This window comes from Antechinus flavipes, chromosome 2, assembly GCF_016432865.1.
Source record: "Antechinus flavipes isolate AdamAnt ecotype Samford, QLD, Australia chromosome 2, AdamAnt_v2, whole genome shotgun sequence".
Lineage (NCBI taxonomy): Eukaryota > Metazoa > Chordata > Mammalia > Dasyuromorphia > Dasyuridae > Antechinus > Antechinus flavipes.
In genome coordinates, this window is record NC_067399.1 from 428,956,666 (window position 1) to 428,970,948 (window position 14,283).

Below are 14,283 nucleotides of genomic sequence, written 5' to 3' on the forward strand. Positions count from 1 at the left end.
TCCAAAGGCAGTGCCCAAAAGCAAGCGCCCATAATAGAATTAAATTCGAAGGCGGAAGACCAGCGTTCGAAATCCTGGCTCTGGTATTTCCTAACTGCATTTGTTCCGGGCATCTCACATCACCATTTGGGGCCGTGAGTTTTCTACTTAAAGTGAAGCCTTCATAAATTCCGTCTCCGACCAAATTCAGCCTTTCTGCTGACTAGGGTACTTTAGTAGCAGGTTCACTTTCCCGAAATTCACACTCCAGATTGTTTTGCCCACCCAGCTGTTTCTACAGACCAATATCGGAATCAGTTCAAACAAACCGCTTTTTAGATTCCCTTTGTTGCTCTGGGCTTTCCGTTTCCTAAGGTAAGGACGGATCGCAGATTAGATGTGGAAAGGCCCTTAGAGATCATCAAAGTTTCCCTGTACTCCGCCCCGCATTTTACAGAGGGAGAAACTATCACAGAAACGTTTAGTAACCGACAAGATTACAAGTGTAGATTTTCTGGATTCTTTCCACTGTTCTTTTCACTTCCGTGAGTTATCCCCAATCTCCCAGAAATATATATATATATAAATATGTATATGTATATATATATATATATATATAAAGATGGGGCCACCAGGCTCGTGGTCTATCTCAGTATGTAAACCGAGGCTGAGCTCTTTCATCCCAAAACGTGCCCAGAATAGTGGAGAGCCTGAAGATTTGCCGTGCGCTGCTTTCTGAGAAGAGGAACGAAGAGGGGGAGGCGTACGCTCTCCAGGCAGTATGAAGGTCCTGGGATTTCGGTGCCAACCTTTGTCCCTTGAAGAAGTTTGAAGGCAATATTGGATGAGGGATGGAGAAGTACTTCCAGTACCTGAGGAAGAGCCGACAGTCCTAGAGGTCTGGAGTTGTGTGTGTGGAGAAGGGGAGTGGGGGGGGGGGGGAGGAGGGGGAATCACTGATTTTGACCTCCGCAAAATCCCCAGTTTGCCATTTAATATCAATCTTCCAGAGAGATTATCCCTGTTTAATAAATGGCTAAATCGATCCAATCTTCGGGATTCGAATCTTGAATTGGGGTAAGTCATTTCTCCTTTCTGAGACTTTTCTCATTTGAAACTTAATAAAGAATCAGAAGAGCTAAAGCTGATAAGGAATTCTCATTTTAGCGAGGAAGAAAGAGATCGGGATTCGAATTCTGATTTTGTATTGGCTTCGGACAGTTATCTGATTCTAGGGACCCTTCTTAGTTCTAGTTCCAGTCCCTTAACTTACTTTCACCCCTGTGATATTAGGAAAGAGACGGTAGGAAGATGTTCTTCTGTTTCTAAGGCAGGTTCAGGGAACTGCAATTCTGTGTTCAAATTAGAGCTCAGGTTCTTTCAAACTAATTTTCCCTTTTCCAAGTCTCAGTTTCCTCATTTATAATATTGAGACACTTACACTACTTTCTTCACAGGCTTAAAGAGAAGAAAGCGCCTTGCAAATCTTAAAAGAGGTAGAGAAATGAGAGTCCAACAACGTAGGGAATGTGATTTAGGGAGATAGGTCCGGAGGCGTACACATCAATTCTATTAAGTACTGTTAATAACAAGCCCATTATGGTTATTGTTATTAATATAGGTGTAATCAAGAGCGAAGTTGTTCTGGTCATTAAAGTGTAGATAGCAATGCCTATCGCAATTACGAAGCTCGGGATGCAGCCGCCTCCGCGGCAGCCGAATTCCGCCCCTCGCCTTTGCTGTGGTTGCTGCAAAGATGAAGGACCCGGCGTGGGTATGGGGCAGCTCTTGCCCTGGGGAAGGGGTGGGGGCGGGGCTGCCTGGGACAGCCCCGCCGCGGCTGCTGGAGCCGGTCAAACAGCACAGCCCCTTCCCCCAGGAGCTTCCCTTTCATCTTTCCGCTCCTGGCGCCGGCGAACAGCCTCAGCTCGTCTGCAAAGTCTCTCTGCTCTCCCCTCCCGGCTTCCCCTCTCCCCGCCTCTGCCCTCCTCTCCCTCCCTCCTCAATCCTCCTCCTATTCCCAGCCCTTCCAGGGAACTGGATGAGGACTTCCCAACAGTTGGGTTCCCTGCCCCAGGAGAACAGGGTGCATAAGGGGAAGGGAGAGAACTTGAAAAGAACTGAGGCCGCTCAGACCCAGTTAAGGTCTGAAATCAGAGGATCTGGAGCTTGAGGGAACTTTACAGATCAAGGAGTTCTTAACTTTTTCTGTATTGAGAATCCTTTAGATAGTCTGGTGAAGCCTTTGAGTTACCTCTTAGATTATTCTTTTTAAATGCAAAAGATAAAAACATAGGATTATAAAGGAAATTAATTATGCCGAAATATAGTTAGTAAAATGTTTTTAAAAGAAAAAAAAAAAAAAAACAACAACCCACAAATCGATTGCCCTAGGTTAAGAACCTTTGTTCTAGTTAGATAGAAAGACAAGACCGAAAGGGAAAGTGATTTTTTCCAAGTTTAGAGACGGTGGGGCCTGGTCACAAATCTGAGATCCACTTCCACAAGTAGCAAAATGAAGTGGAAAGAAGCCTGGACATGGATGTCAGACAAGGTGGGTTCTATACCCTTCTTCAATAACTTTAAAACTGTATAATTTGGGCAAGAGATTGTAGGCCTCATTTCTTTCATCCATTAACATGATGGAATTGTATTAGATTAATAGGTTTAGGAGAGAAGGTTCTTGGAAATGCTCTAATATAACCCCTCCATCTTGTAGGTAAAGAAAATTAGACCTAGAGCTTGAAAAGATCTTGCCTAGTTTCTTTGCTAATAAGTAGCAACAATTTTTGTTTTGTTTTGTTTTGTTTTGTTTTGTTTGTTTGTTTTTAAATTAAGACACTGATTTCATAGATGGTTCTGAAGTAAATGCCAATACTCTTTATAATAATCTCCTGTGGCCTAGAGAAAAACTGGCCTGAAGTCTGTTTTCTCTTCCTCTGTTTTATTCTGACCTCTGTGAACATAGGTTAATCGATTAGGACTTCTGAGATGATATATGTGTAGGATCATTGGATTTAGTGCTTGTAAAGAAGAAATCAAGGAATCCTTCTGAATTTACAGATGAGGAGAATGAAAACCTAGTGTGACTTGCCCAGATAATGCAGTAATACCATAAATAGCAAACCCAGAAAATTCTCAGTCCAGGTACAGAGTGGCTGTATTACTAAGGTTTTATTATGAATTACAATTTATCTGCATTATGTATATTTGCCCAGTCACCCAGTCTATACATGTTATAGAACCACGATGTACATGACACAAGCACACAAACTGTATTGTTTTCAGATTCACAAAAATAATTCATTTTTATTTTCCTACATGAGCAGTAATCTGAGCTAGGACCACTGCACATAATTTAGAAAAAATAGAAACAAAAAAGTTATAGAATCAATGTCTCACAACTCAAGCAGATCTTTCAGACCACTTAAAAAGGTCCAGTGGAATCTTTAGTAAGAAAATACTGGGATACTATGTTTAAAGGCAATAAATATTAACAACTCATTTTGAGTAACAAAAAAAAGTGACTATATAAAAATTCTAGGAATAAATTACTCCCCCCTCAAAAAATTGATAAATGTTGATTATACAACAACAATAATTTAAAGTTTGCTTGCAAAAAAAATGGTTAATTTATTTCTTTTTTTCCTTTTTTGCCTTTCCCAATTCCCCTACCCTATTTAGTATCTGTCCTATGTAATTTAATCTCCAATTTGGACTTTCCTAGGACATTGAGATTCATATCAAATTAGCTACAACTAATTATGAATTTAGACATTTCTCGATATCTTTTATAAATTAAAAATTTTCTCCAGACAAACAAAAAAGTTTGACTTGAGAAAAGTGTAGAAGGAAGCTATGGGGGTTGAGGAGAGACAGTATTGATCACCTATTTCTAAATATATTCAACAAGTCTGTTGCCCTCCTGAAGATACAAAAGATATGGACATTGGAAAGAAGTCAGTGTAACCCATATTCCTGCTGGCCCAACTTCAGTAAAAAGGCCCAAATCTGCCTTGAGGAGACAAAAACTTTCTCAGATAGATCTGAGAGCTTTGAGAGGACTGAGATAGGAACCTCTGGCTGTCTGTGATTTTTCAGACAGAAAAGGGCACAACTCCACAAAATTTAGAGTAGGAAGTATAATATGCAGAATCATTTTGTCTTAAGGCTACACAAAAAGACTGAGCCACCTAAGAAATCATTGTGCATCTGAATTAAAATAACAAAAACAAATTCTCACTTTCCTCAAAGTTCTCTTTAGGCTAGTATACCTTGGTCAAGATTTGGGAAGAAAGCAACAATATACAATCCTTTTCATAATAATAATACCCATATTTCTCTTAATACCTTAAGGTTTAAAAAGTGATTTCTGCAAAACAACCCTAAAGTAAATAGTGCAAGAATCATTATTCCATTTTTACATACAAGCCCATGAGATGTGATGTGACTTGTTCAGGGCTAGGCAGTGTCAAAGTCAAAAACTGGGTCCTAGTTTTCTGACTACAATTCCATCATGTTCTCCATGATATCATTGGTTTTACATATGCGCGCACACACAGAGTATAGGGCATGCATACATGTGTGTATAATTATAAGTATATGGAAGACAATTGTTTTTATACACACACACAAACACCTGTCTCTTCCATATACCTATAACTACTGCCTTTCCTCAAACCCAGTTTTCATAAAGGATCTATATTAGGAATCCCTTATAATGTTCTCTTTTCACAGGAAACTGTCATCAAAGTGGCTCCTAGTACATAATTACGGGACAAAATAGTTATCAGAAACAGGGAAATCTATTGCTTTTTGTTTCTAACCTGTAATTGAAATAAATATGTTCTCCATAAAAGACACAAAAGCCCAAAATCTATCATACAGAGCCCAATCCTCTCTGCAATTATGCCCTTCTTATGTCTTGTTTTATTGGGAAAGGAGAAGGGGAAGTTAATGATTGTCCTCAGTATTGAAATACAATGTTCAGAGAGACAAAGAGATTCAGATAGACACATATAGAGAAAGAGTTGGCAATGAAGACTTTTGGTCTAATAGACAGACCACCAAGATCAATTCAGAGTGTCAAAGTCTTACATGGGAGCCATTGATATCTCTAGTTGAACTTGTAATTACCCTGGAGATTATACTTTTATCTTCCCCAGAAGACTAAGATTTGATTCAGTGCAACTTCCTGAAAGCATTCTCAAACTGCCAGGGTTCACAGTGATCTTATCTTCTTCTGAGTTTCCATATAGTATTTATTGTCCCCACTATATACTGGACATCATGCATATTTTCATTTGTGCGTAAATATTGTGTCTCCAATTAGACTGCTTAACTTTTTGAGAACAAGTATGACTATTTTTTTTTAATCCTCAAAATCTACATAGTACCTTTCACATGAAAAGGACTCCAATGTGTATCGATAGAGATGGATGATAATAGTATTCAAATCTTATTTCCACTCTACTCCATTCCCGTATTCATGATCCATTTTTCAGGCAAAGAACAATGTTCAAAACAGCATAAATGGAAGGGTGCAGGAGATAGAACTGAATAGTTCATAAGAGTTTGAGCTGGAAGGGACATTAGTGTTCAGTGAACTCTGGAACAACAGTTCAGGTGACTTGTGTGTACAAGAGTCTGATGTAGTGGAAAGATCATCAGATCTAGAATTAAATGACCTAGGTTCCAATCATTTTTACTACTCATTTGACTTTGGGCAAATATTTTTCATCTTCGAGACTCAATTTCCTTGTCTGCAAAATGAAAGTATTGAAATAGATGACATATTTCTATTATCCCTCCCATCTCTAACATTCCATATTCTAAGGTCTCTTCCAGTTTGAAGAATCTATGCTTAAAAAGATACCTTTCAATTTTAAAATCCTCAAACTCTGAGCAGATTTGCAAAGGTGGGGGAGGACTCTGTAAAGTGGGGTCAAAAGAGAAGAAAAAAATGGATTCTGTGAGTTTCCTCTTTATAGAATCAGCCTTAATTATCCCAGTGACTTTTCAGTGTTGGTGTGATTATAGCCCTGGAGGGATCGCTAATAACAGCTCAGTTTGCTGCTCCTGTAATTAACTCCTAATTTATTTTAAACAAAAAAAAAAAAAAATTTCCACAGCCACTCTGACAAGCCAATCAGAAGAGATCTACCATTACGTCATGTCAGCGGCCCCCTGGGATTGGCTACACCGGCTTTATTCACCTTCCCAGAGGAGGAAAAGACAACAACCTTACTCCCCCCGTTTCCTCCCCCCCCAAAAAAGTTGAGTAGCAGCTGCAGGGTTGGTAGTAGAGTCTGTGCATCCGGAGCTGCAGTGGGGCCGAGAGGGAGCGAACTGCGGTAACAGCGGCGCGCACAGAGGTTTTCTGCGCGGCCCACGGGGAAGAGCGTTCCACCTTAGGGTGCTTGGAGTCATGGCTTCTCCTTCCAAAGCGAAGGAGGTTTTCTCCTCAGATGAAGAGGGTCCCGCGGCACCGCCGGCAGGAGTCGCAGACTTGGGCTCGGAGGATCGCAGGGTCAAAGTATCTAGCCTGCCCTTCAGTGTGGAGGCACTCATGTCTGACAAAAAGCCTCCCAAAGAGATGTCTTCCATGCCAGGGGGAGGCGGAGGCATTGGCGGCGGCGGGAGCAGCGAAGGCACCTCCAGGACCATGCTGCTGCCGGGGCACGGTGCCAGGGAAGCTCACAGCCCCGGGCTGCTTACAAAAACCTTTGAGACGTCCTCGGTCAAGTCGGAGAACTCGGAGGACGGGACGTCCTGGATTCAGGAGGCTGGCAGATACTCCCCACCTCCAAGTGAGTGTGTGTTGGAAGGATGAATACTAGGAAGGAATGGAAGGGAGAGGACCGTGGGTTAGAGTTGGAAGGGTTCATCTAGTCATTTTACAGATGAGAAAACTGAGGCTCAGAAAATTATCACAGAAGTTAGATTTGGAAAGGGTACCAATCCCTTTCAGCCTAACTTAATTTTACAAATGGGAAATTGAGGCGGGGAGGGGGCGGAAAGAATGCTTCACTTAACCATTCCAGTAGATGCGGTACTGTAGATATTCGAATTTAACAACTCCCGAGGGCCAATCCAGAGGCTCTTATCCTTGTCTAATACCAAATCTCCCTTAAGTTGGGCGAGCCTCGAGGAACCTAGCTGGAGGAGAAGGATCCGGCAGGGTAGGGGTAAGACGACATTGGAGCCAAAATACCCTCGGGCTTCTACTGCAGAGAATCTGAGTTTGAGTGTTAATAAAACCCGAGCGAGGACTGGGATGGGAGGAAGAGCTTTGGAGAAAACGGTGAGAATCGAGATTGAATAAACAGAATCGGGAGTGGAAAGTGCGCTGGGCTGTAAAATAGGTTTCAATCCCGGGTCCGACATAGCCTGGCTGCGGGATAAAAAGTCTTGAGGCGTCTACGTGTAGCCATAGAGTTAGTTACCTTTACTCTTTGTAAATCTTAATACTCAGGAAAATGTGAATTGTTAATTATTTACCTCTAACCTACGGACCCATTTTCTTTCAATCCTATCTATTTAAAGACTCGATTTTGTTTATAAAATGATGATCTCTAAGATTACTTCTCCTCCATCCACTGAAATCTATGAAAAGTATTTTCTGGTTGCAGAACCTTATCTGAAGTTTTCTAGGAGATAGACGTCCATCATCAAAATTTCCTACCATACTTTTTTTTAAGTTCCTGGATGTGTGATTTGACAATCCAACTCTAAAGAAGTCTGATTCTAATCTGTTAACACAGAGAAAGTGCAGGGGAATTGTGGGACTTTAGAGTTTAAAAGGACATTAAGAAATTATTTTATATCCTTCCTCCTCCCCCCCCCCCAAAAAAAAAAACTTTTTATAAGGTAAAATTGAGGTCTCAAGTACGGCACATCACAGGTCAAACAATATGAAGTACGTATAGGGCATCAGTCTTTAGCCTGCAGAAATTCACCGTTCTCTTCTTTGCATCGGAACGTTGCCTTTCGTTCAGCTACCACAACCGAAATAGACTCAAGACCATCCTTACTTATTCTGTCTCCCAGAGTCCCCAGGTCTCTGTTACTGAAAGGGTGAGAAAAGGCGAAAGTTTCTTGGCCTAAATTTCTCCGATTTCTTGCCTTTATCAGTTTCATTGCCAAGAGCTTGATAGTCGTAGTAGTTCAACTATTTGTCGCATATTGGTACTTTGATACCTTTAAAGTAGAACCCGGGCATTTTAAAAATTCAAATTGAATAATTTTCCCTAGAAAATATATTTCTAAAGATCAAGCACACAAGTTGGTCACCAGAACGCCAATAGACCACAAGCTTGGGTAAAAATCAGGGACTAGGAGGTCATTGGGAAAGAGGACCCTTAGAAACAGAATTGATATGTTAGATGTGAAGTACTTCCTTCCTTCACGGGAGTGGTTTGGGGATTGGACATTTGTGTTTCGAAACAACACTGTACTTGAGCCCGAAGACTATATATATAAGTTTTGCTTCTTAGGTTGTTTGACCCTGGACAAGTTGTTTTTGCTCCAGTTTTCTGTAAAATGGAGATAACAACAGTCAATCCCTGCTTATTGGAAAAGCAGAATTAGAAGTCCCTGCACCTGCATCCTGACTGATAGGATGGCAAGACTTCTACATTAAACTGTTAGGCACGAGGAACTTTCTACAGAGAATCCTTCTCACATATGCACTAAAGTTGTTGGCTGGGCTGGTTTTTTAGGTTGTTTTGTTTTGTTTTGACCTTGGGTTGTTTAACTGACTTGGAAAGATTTCTTGCAGTTACCCCATATGGCGCTGGAAAAGCTTGAATTTTTCTTCCCTTTTCTTTTTCTCCCACTGTTTTCCCTTCCAGTTGTTAATTTCTATTTTCCAACTTCAAGATTGACCTTTTATCTCATCTATAATTTCCCATCCATTGTTTCCATACTGTTCAAACTCTACCCACTTCCAATACACATATACACATGAAAAAATACACACTTTCCTTTTCTGGAAAAAAGATGAAAAGGGTTATGAATGATAGATCATAGATTACAGATTTGGAGTCAGATAGATATTTCTATCCTTTTTTTATAGACCAGGAAATGAAGGTTAATGAATGTGAATCATTTATCAAGGTCACACAAATGGTAAGATGATCTAGGATTTGGATCCAAATCCTACGTTAAAATCCCTGGATTTTAACTTTATGAAAAATAAAATTTGTAGTGATATATCTTCTTTCTACAATCTCTATGTGCAGCAGTGCTCAACGTCTTTGTTTGAAAATAAAACGTTTAACATAATCTGAAAATATTCAGCTAGTTCTTCTCCCAACTCTATTACATGAAATAAAAAGGGAATTTTCAAAGGTCAAGAAGAACTATGGCCAATGTTTTCATGTTTTCACAAGTCACAAGTTTTCAGAGTGAAGTTGAAATGCAGGTCCTTAAAAAGATTGTCATAAAGGAGAAAAAGTACTGAATTTGAAGATTCAAGACAGCTCTTAAGTCTAACTCTTGTTATTTACTACCTGTGTTATTTTGAATAAGATTATCCCAAAATTATCTTCAGCCCCAAATCCTGTGATCGTATGGTCTGTTCCAGGCTAAGTACAGCTATAAATGCGCAGAGCTCTCCCCATCCCAAAACTCAGAGAGAAGGAAAACAAAACTGTGTTCATGAAAACTTGGGTTTTGAAAGAAACCAAGCCAGAATCCTGCCATGAGTAAAGGAGACACACTAGTAGAGCTGGCTTGATGTTCAGGAATCGATGATCACATTAGTTGCAAAGACATTCAGACTCCTTACTACTCTACAAGGTCTTAGGGGCTGGGGTGGTGGGTGTCATTTAAGAGTAATGACAGGTTATCTGGTGATGTAGAAAAACTACTGGATCTGGAGTTAGAAGACAGATTAAATCATGACTAAACCACTCACTACCCATGCCTTGGAGAAAAGTTATTTCACTCTAGGTCTCAGTTTCTTCATAGGTATAATTGGGGACAGTGTCCATTAGGTGTCCTCCCAAGTTTCCATGTAGTTCTAAAATCTATGATCCAAGTACCCTGCCCTAGACAGCTTGCTCTCTCTAGACTAGCATTCTGAGCAGCAAACTTGTTCTCTAATAAGAACTTTTAAACCCCTTTAATGCTCTTTCTGGGAGAAGGCAGAACAAAAAGCATAATTTGCTACATTCCAACCTCTGTTTCAACAGTCCCCAAGGGATCCTCAGGAGCACTTCTAAAATTCATTAATTTAATTTTAAAATCAACAAGTACAAAATTTTAAGCTGATAAATTTATATAAGATTTTGGCAAAAGCATGGGGACAAATCATTAGCAAAGGTTTGTCTTTGGTTACCTGAGCCTGGTAACAAGTAGAAGGTTATATTATTTGATAGTAGCCCAAAAAGTAAGATAAATATTGTTTTGTGTGATCAAATAGCTTTCCTTTATCTGTGAATTTAAAACAAAAAGTATATGAGAGAGAGGGATGCTTAATAGCATTGTGGCTACTGTTTTGATACATACTTGAAAACAGGTAGTTTTGTTTTTGTTTTTGTTTTGTTTTATTCCATTTAAATGGAATTCTCATGGTCCCTACAAAGTTGATTTGAAAACTAGTAATATATAACCACAGAAGATAGAAGGAATCTGATAGAATCTAAAGCAGTAAAGGATATCTAAAACAATGAGGAATAGTAGATTGAGGCCTGGAATGGTGAAATGACTTGCTTGAGGGCATCCTGGTAAAAAATACCTTGCAAAGATTTGTGCCCCTGCAAATCCATTTACTTCTCTTTATTTATCTGTCTTTTATCTGAAAGACTAAACTACAAAGCCGATTTCTAATTTATGATCAGGTAGAGAATATGTGCATGTTTAAATATTTTAATTACTTCATGGATGACTTCTACTCTGTATTCTTATAAATAGCACTGGCAGTGATAACATTTGAACATTCAATGAATTACTATTGAACTGTGATAGTTAATATGGTCCACATCTTCAATCCAATCCTTAATTCACCCTGGTCCTTCCTACTTACTCCTTTATTACTTTCATATCCATAGATATGAAGAGAAAACCACATAAAATATCTGTGACTGAAAACGTTCATTCCCTGGTAACTTGCCCTTTGGATATAAGCCCATATTTAACTAGGTATATGACAGATATACCATCAATTGTTGGGTCATATCTGAAGTTGTTCCAGTTTTGATGAGATTTGCTAGCACTTGGCTTTACCTTCCAGAAACCAGGCCCTTTCCTCATCCTATAACAAATCCAGTGGAGGAAGAGACTGAAGCTGCCCTATGCCCTTAGCTTGCAATTTAAACTGTGTTTCTAGGACCAAACCAACTGAACAAGAAATGCCACATTCTCTGCATGTATATTGGGTTTAGCTGCTACAGCTACATATTTGAAAATTAGCATACCTCATAAAAGCCAAATGCTGAAAACTAATTGCCAAGTATCTCTCTTTCCCCCACCCCCTTCCCTTCTTCCCCTGTGGCTTCCTGGCAAACAAGCACAGACAGCAGTTGCTGATGGGATCACCCGGGATGCCCCAGTCTTATGACTTCCTCATAATTGATTCCATTTTGAATATGGAGCCTAAATGTTGTCGACACACCTTTATTTTCATCATAATTCTGTCTTCCCCATCCCTGCAGCATTGACACATTTTCACCAAACCAGAGAATATATCTAGAACATAACTAAAATGCCACATGTTCTTAATTCTGAAGGAGCATGAGTCTTCTGGACATTTTACATTTATGGGAGAGCTAATTTTCCACCCCTCCCCCTCCACAGCTCAATTTCTGAGTCAAGTTTGCCTCATGTTAATGCTAAGCCAAGCAAGCTGTGTCTTAGAAATATCTGGGAAAGGGGATGTTTGGTTTTTATCATCTGTAGACAGAAAATAATAAGGAACGTGCAGTTGTTTATGGCATCTGTATGTGCCTCAGGATATGATTAACTCGGCATATATCTGGGATGATAACAACTGTAATAATAGTCTGTCATAAATCTATTCCTCAATTCACATAGAATTCTTCCCCCCACCCCACCCCACCCCCAAACTAAGCTCCTATTCAATCCAAAAGAAGTTGGTGATCAGGAATAGACAGATAAAGACACATGGTTTTCTTTCGTAACATCTTCCCTTTTCTGTTCTCACAGGACACTTGAGTCCTACAACCTGTACCCTTCGGAAGCACAAGACAAATCGCAAGCCCAGGACTCCCTTTACCACATCGCAACTTCTGGCCCTAGAACGAAAATTCCGCCAGAAACAGTACCTCTCCATTGCCGAACGGGCTGAGTTTTCCAGCTCACTGAACCTCACAGAGACACAGGTCAAAATCTGGTTCCAGAACCGCAGGGCCAAGGCCAAGAGACTGCAGGAAGCAGAACTGGAAAAGCTGAAAATGGCAGCCAAACCTATGTTACCCTCGGGCTTCAGCCTTCCTTTCCCCATCAACTCTCCCCTCCAAGCGGCTTCCATATATGGACCATCATATCCTTTTCACAGACCTGTGCTCCCTATTCCACCTGTGGGACTCTATGCTACTCCTGTTGGATATAGCATGTATCATTTATCTTAAGGAAGATCTTCCAGCAAAGGAATAGTTAAATAGACTTCATGATGGATGTGTTTGTTTTATTTTTTTTTTTTTCTTTTCTCATCCAAGAGTACAGTACCAAACCAGTCCTGGATCACTTTTTCCTTTTGCTGCATATTTTAAGAGCACCATGCCAACCACTTAGGTGTTCACAGAGCAGAGCAGATCTCTTCTTGCTCTTTAGCCTGGGACATCAAACCCTATTTGTCAGCATCACCTGAGGATATCCCCTCCATTTTCATAAAAACTGATCCTGAAGGCTTTTTATATATAAATATATAATAAAGTATAATACATTTTTATACTGCAGATGTGAAAAGTCAAAGTATTTTGAAAGGAAAAATTATATATATGCATATGTATATATATTCAATATATCATTTTCCTGAAGGAGGCCTCCAACAAGCTAATTTGGAGGTTGTTTTTTTTGGGAGAAGGGATATGTTTTTATAAGACATAAGATACTTCTAAAAGGAATCTTGTCAAATATAATTTGGGGAGGTTTTAAAAATATAATGAAGTTTATTTTATAATAGTTCTCATTTCTATAATGCTTTATGGTTTACAAAGTGCTTTCCTCATATCACAGCAACCCTGTGAAGTAGGTGATGAAAGTATTTATACCCATTTTATAGATGAAGTTCAGAGAGGAGAAATGGTTTGCCCAAGGTCATATAGCTAACAAGAAAGTGACAGAGCTAGGATTAGAAGCAGATTTGCAGCCTGGGGTCCCATGCTATTTTCCAGTATGCTTGGCTGCTTCCTAGACAATATAGATAGAAAATAGATATGAATAAATTGTTTAATTTTCATCATTTTCCCACATTACATAAGCAAAAAAAAAAATGTTAAAGACTTTTCCTGTGATGCTATTTTCTCCTCCTGTCTTCTTTCCAGTCCCACTCCCAAATCATTTAATATTGGAAATGTTTCCTACATGAATTAGAGACATTGAAGGCTGTGAATAACACACACACACACACACACACACACACACACACACACACACACACTAGAGCTTTGAGGTGGTGATCAGGTATTTTATAATTTCTCCTCGAAGATATTGCTTCCCATAACTACCAATAAGGCTTGATTTGGAGAGTTGAAGAGTTGTGTGTAAAGAAAGAAAAAAGGGTTTTGGTAAAGTGGTCTTTAAAGAGAAAGACAACCAAAACACAAATGGTTTTTCTAAACCATTAATTATAGACATTTGTGTTTTTAAAACATCTTGAAGACAATTCCTATATAGTAAGTATGTCTGAATAGTAGTAGACCCAAAAAGGGAAAAAAGACAGAAATCATTTGCTTTTTATGTGTGTATGTATATTTGTGTGCAGATCTTAATAGGAAAGTTACAAGAGAAAATGCAGATCAGAAGGCAGAATAATATCCTTAACATAATGTTTCGGTTCATGTGTACATGGGGTAATCCACCAGCAAATTTTGTTCTGCTAAAAAATGATGCTGTCAACCAGACCACTTTCAGTTCACCCATCCCAAGTCCCTCTCCCTGCATATCCCAGTCCCTTTGAAAGGGATAGCTTGTACAATTTTTATATATATATTTTATTGGAGAATTACTATTTCTTATCTCTTTTATTTGGAATTAAATTAAAATCTTGTTTAATTGCCAGGGGTTGTCAGAGCTCACATTTCTTTAAGGGATCTCTATTCTCTTGGGGGAGAATTAGAA

At 39.4% G+C, this 14,283-nt stretch overlaps 1 protein-coding gene across 1 annotated transcript; it reads left to right on the top strand.

Moving 5' to 3' along the window:
* The first annotated feature begins 1,849 nt into the window (after nt 1-1,849).
* On the top strand, nt 1,850-12,899 carry MSX2 (msh homeobox 2). The gene is made up of 3 exons (XM_051978931.1): nt 1,850-2,533; nt 6,111-6,788; nt 12,148-12,899. Exons 2-3 carry the CDS (start codon nt 6,407-6,409, stop codon nt 12,570-12,572), a joined length of 807 nt encoding a protein of 268 aa, XP_051834891.1. The 5' UTR covers nt 1,850-2,533; nt 6,111-6,406; the 3' UTR covers nt 12,573-12,899.
* Nucleotides 12,900-14,283: the final 1,384 nt, after the last annotated feature.

What these genes read in the sequence shown, in the direction of transcription:
- MSX2 (XM_051978931.1), top strand. Translation starts at nt 6,407, where the DNA reads ATGGCTTCTCCTTCCAAAGCGAAGGAGGTTTTCTCCTCAGATGAAGAG. An exon ending in CAGATACTCCCCACCTCCAA is followed by an intron (nt 6,789 to 12,147) that starts GTGAGTGTGTGT and finishes CTGTTCTCACAG; the next exon opens with GACACTTGAGTCCTACAACC.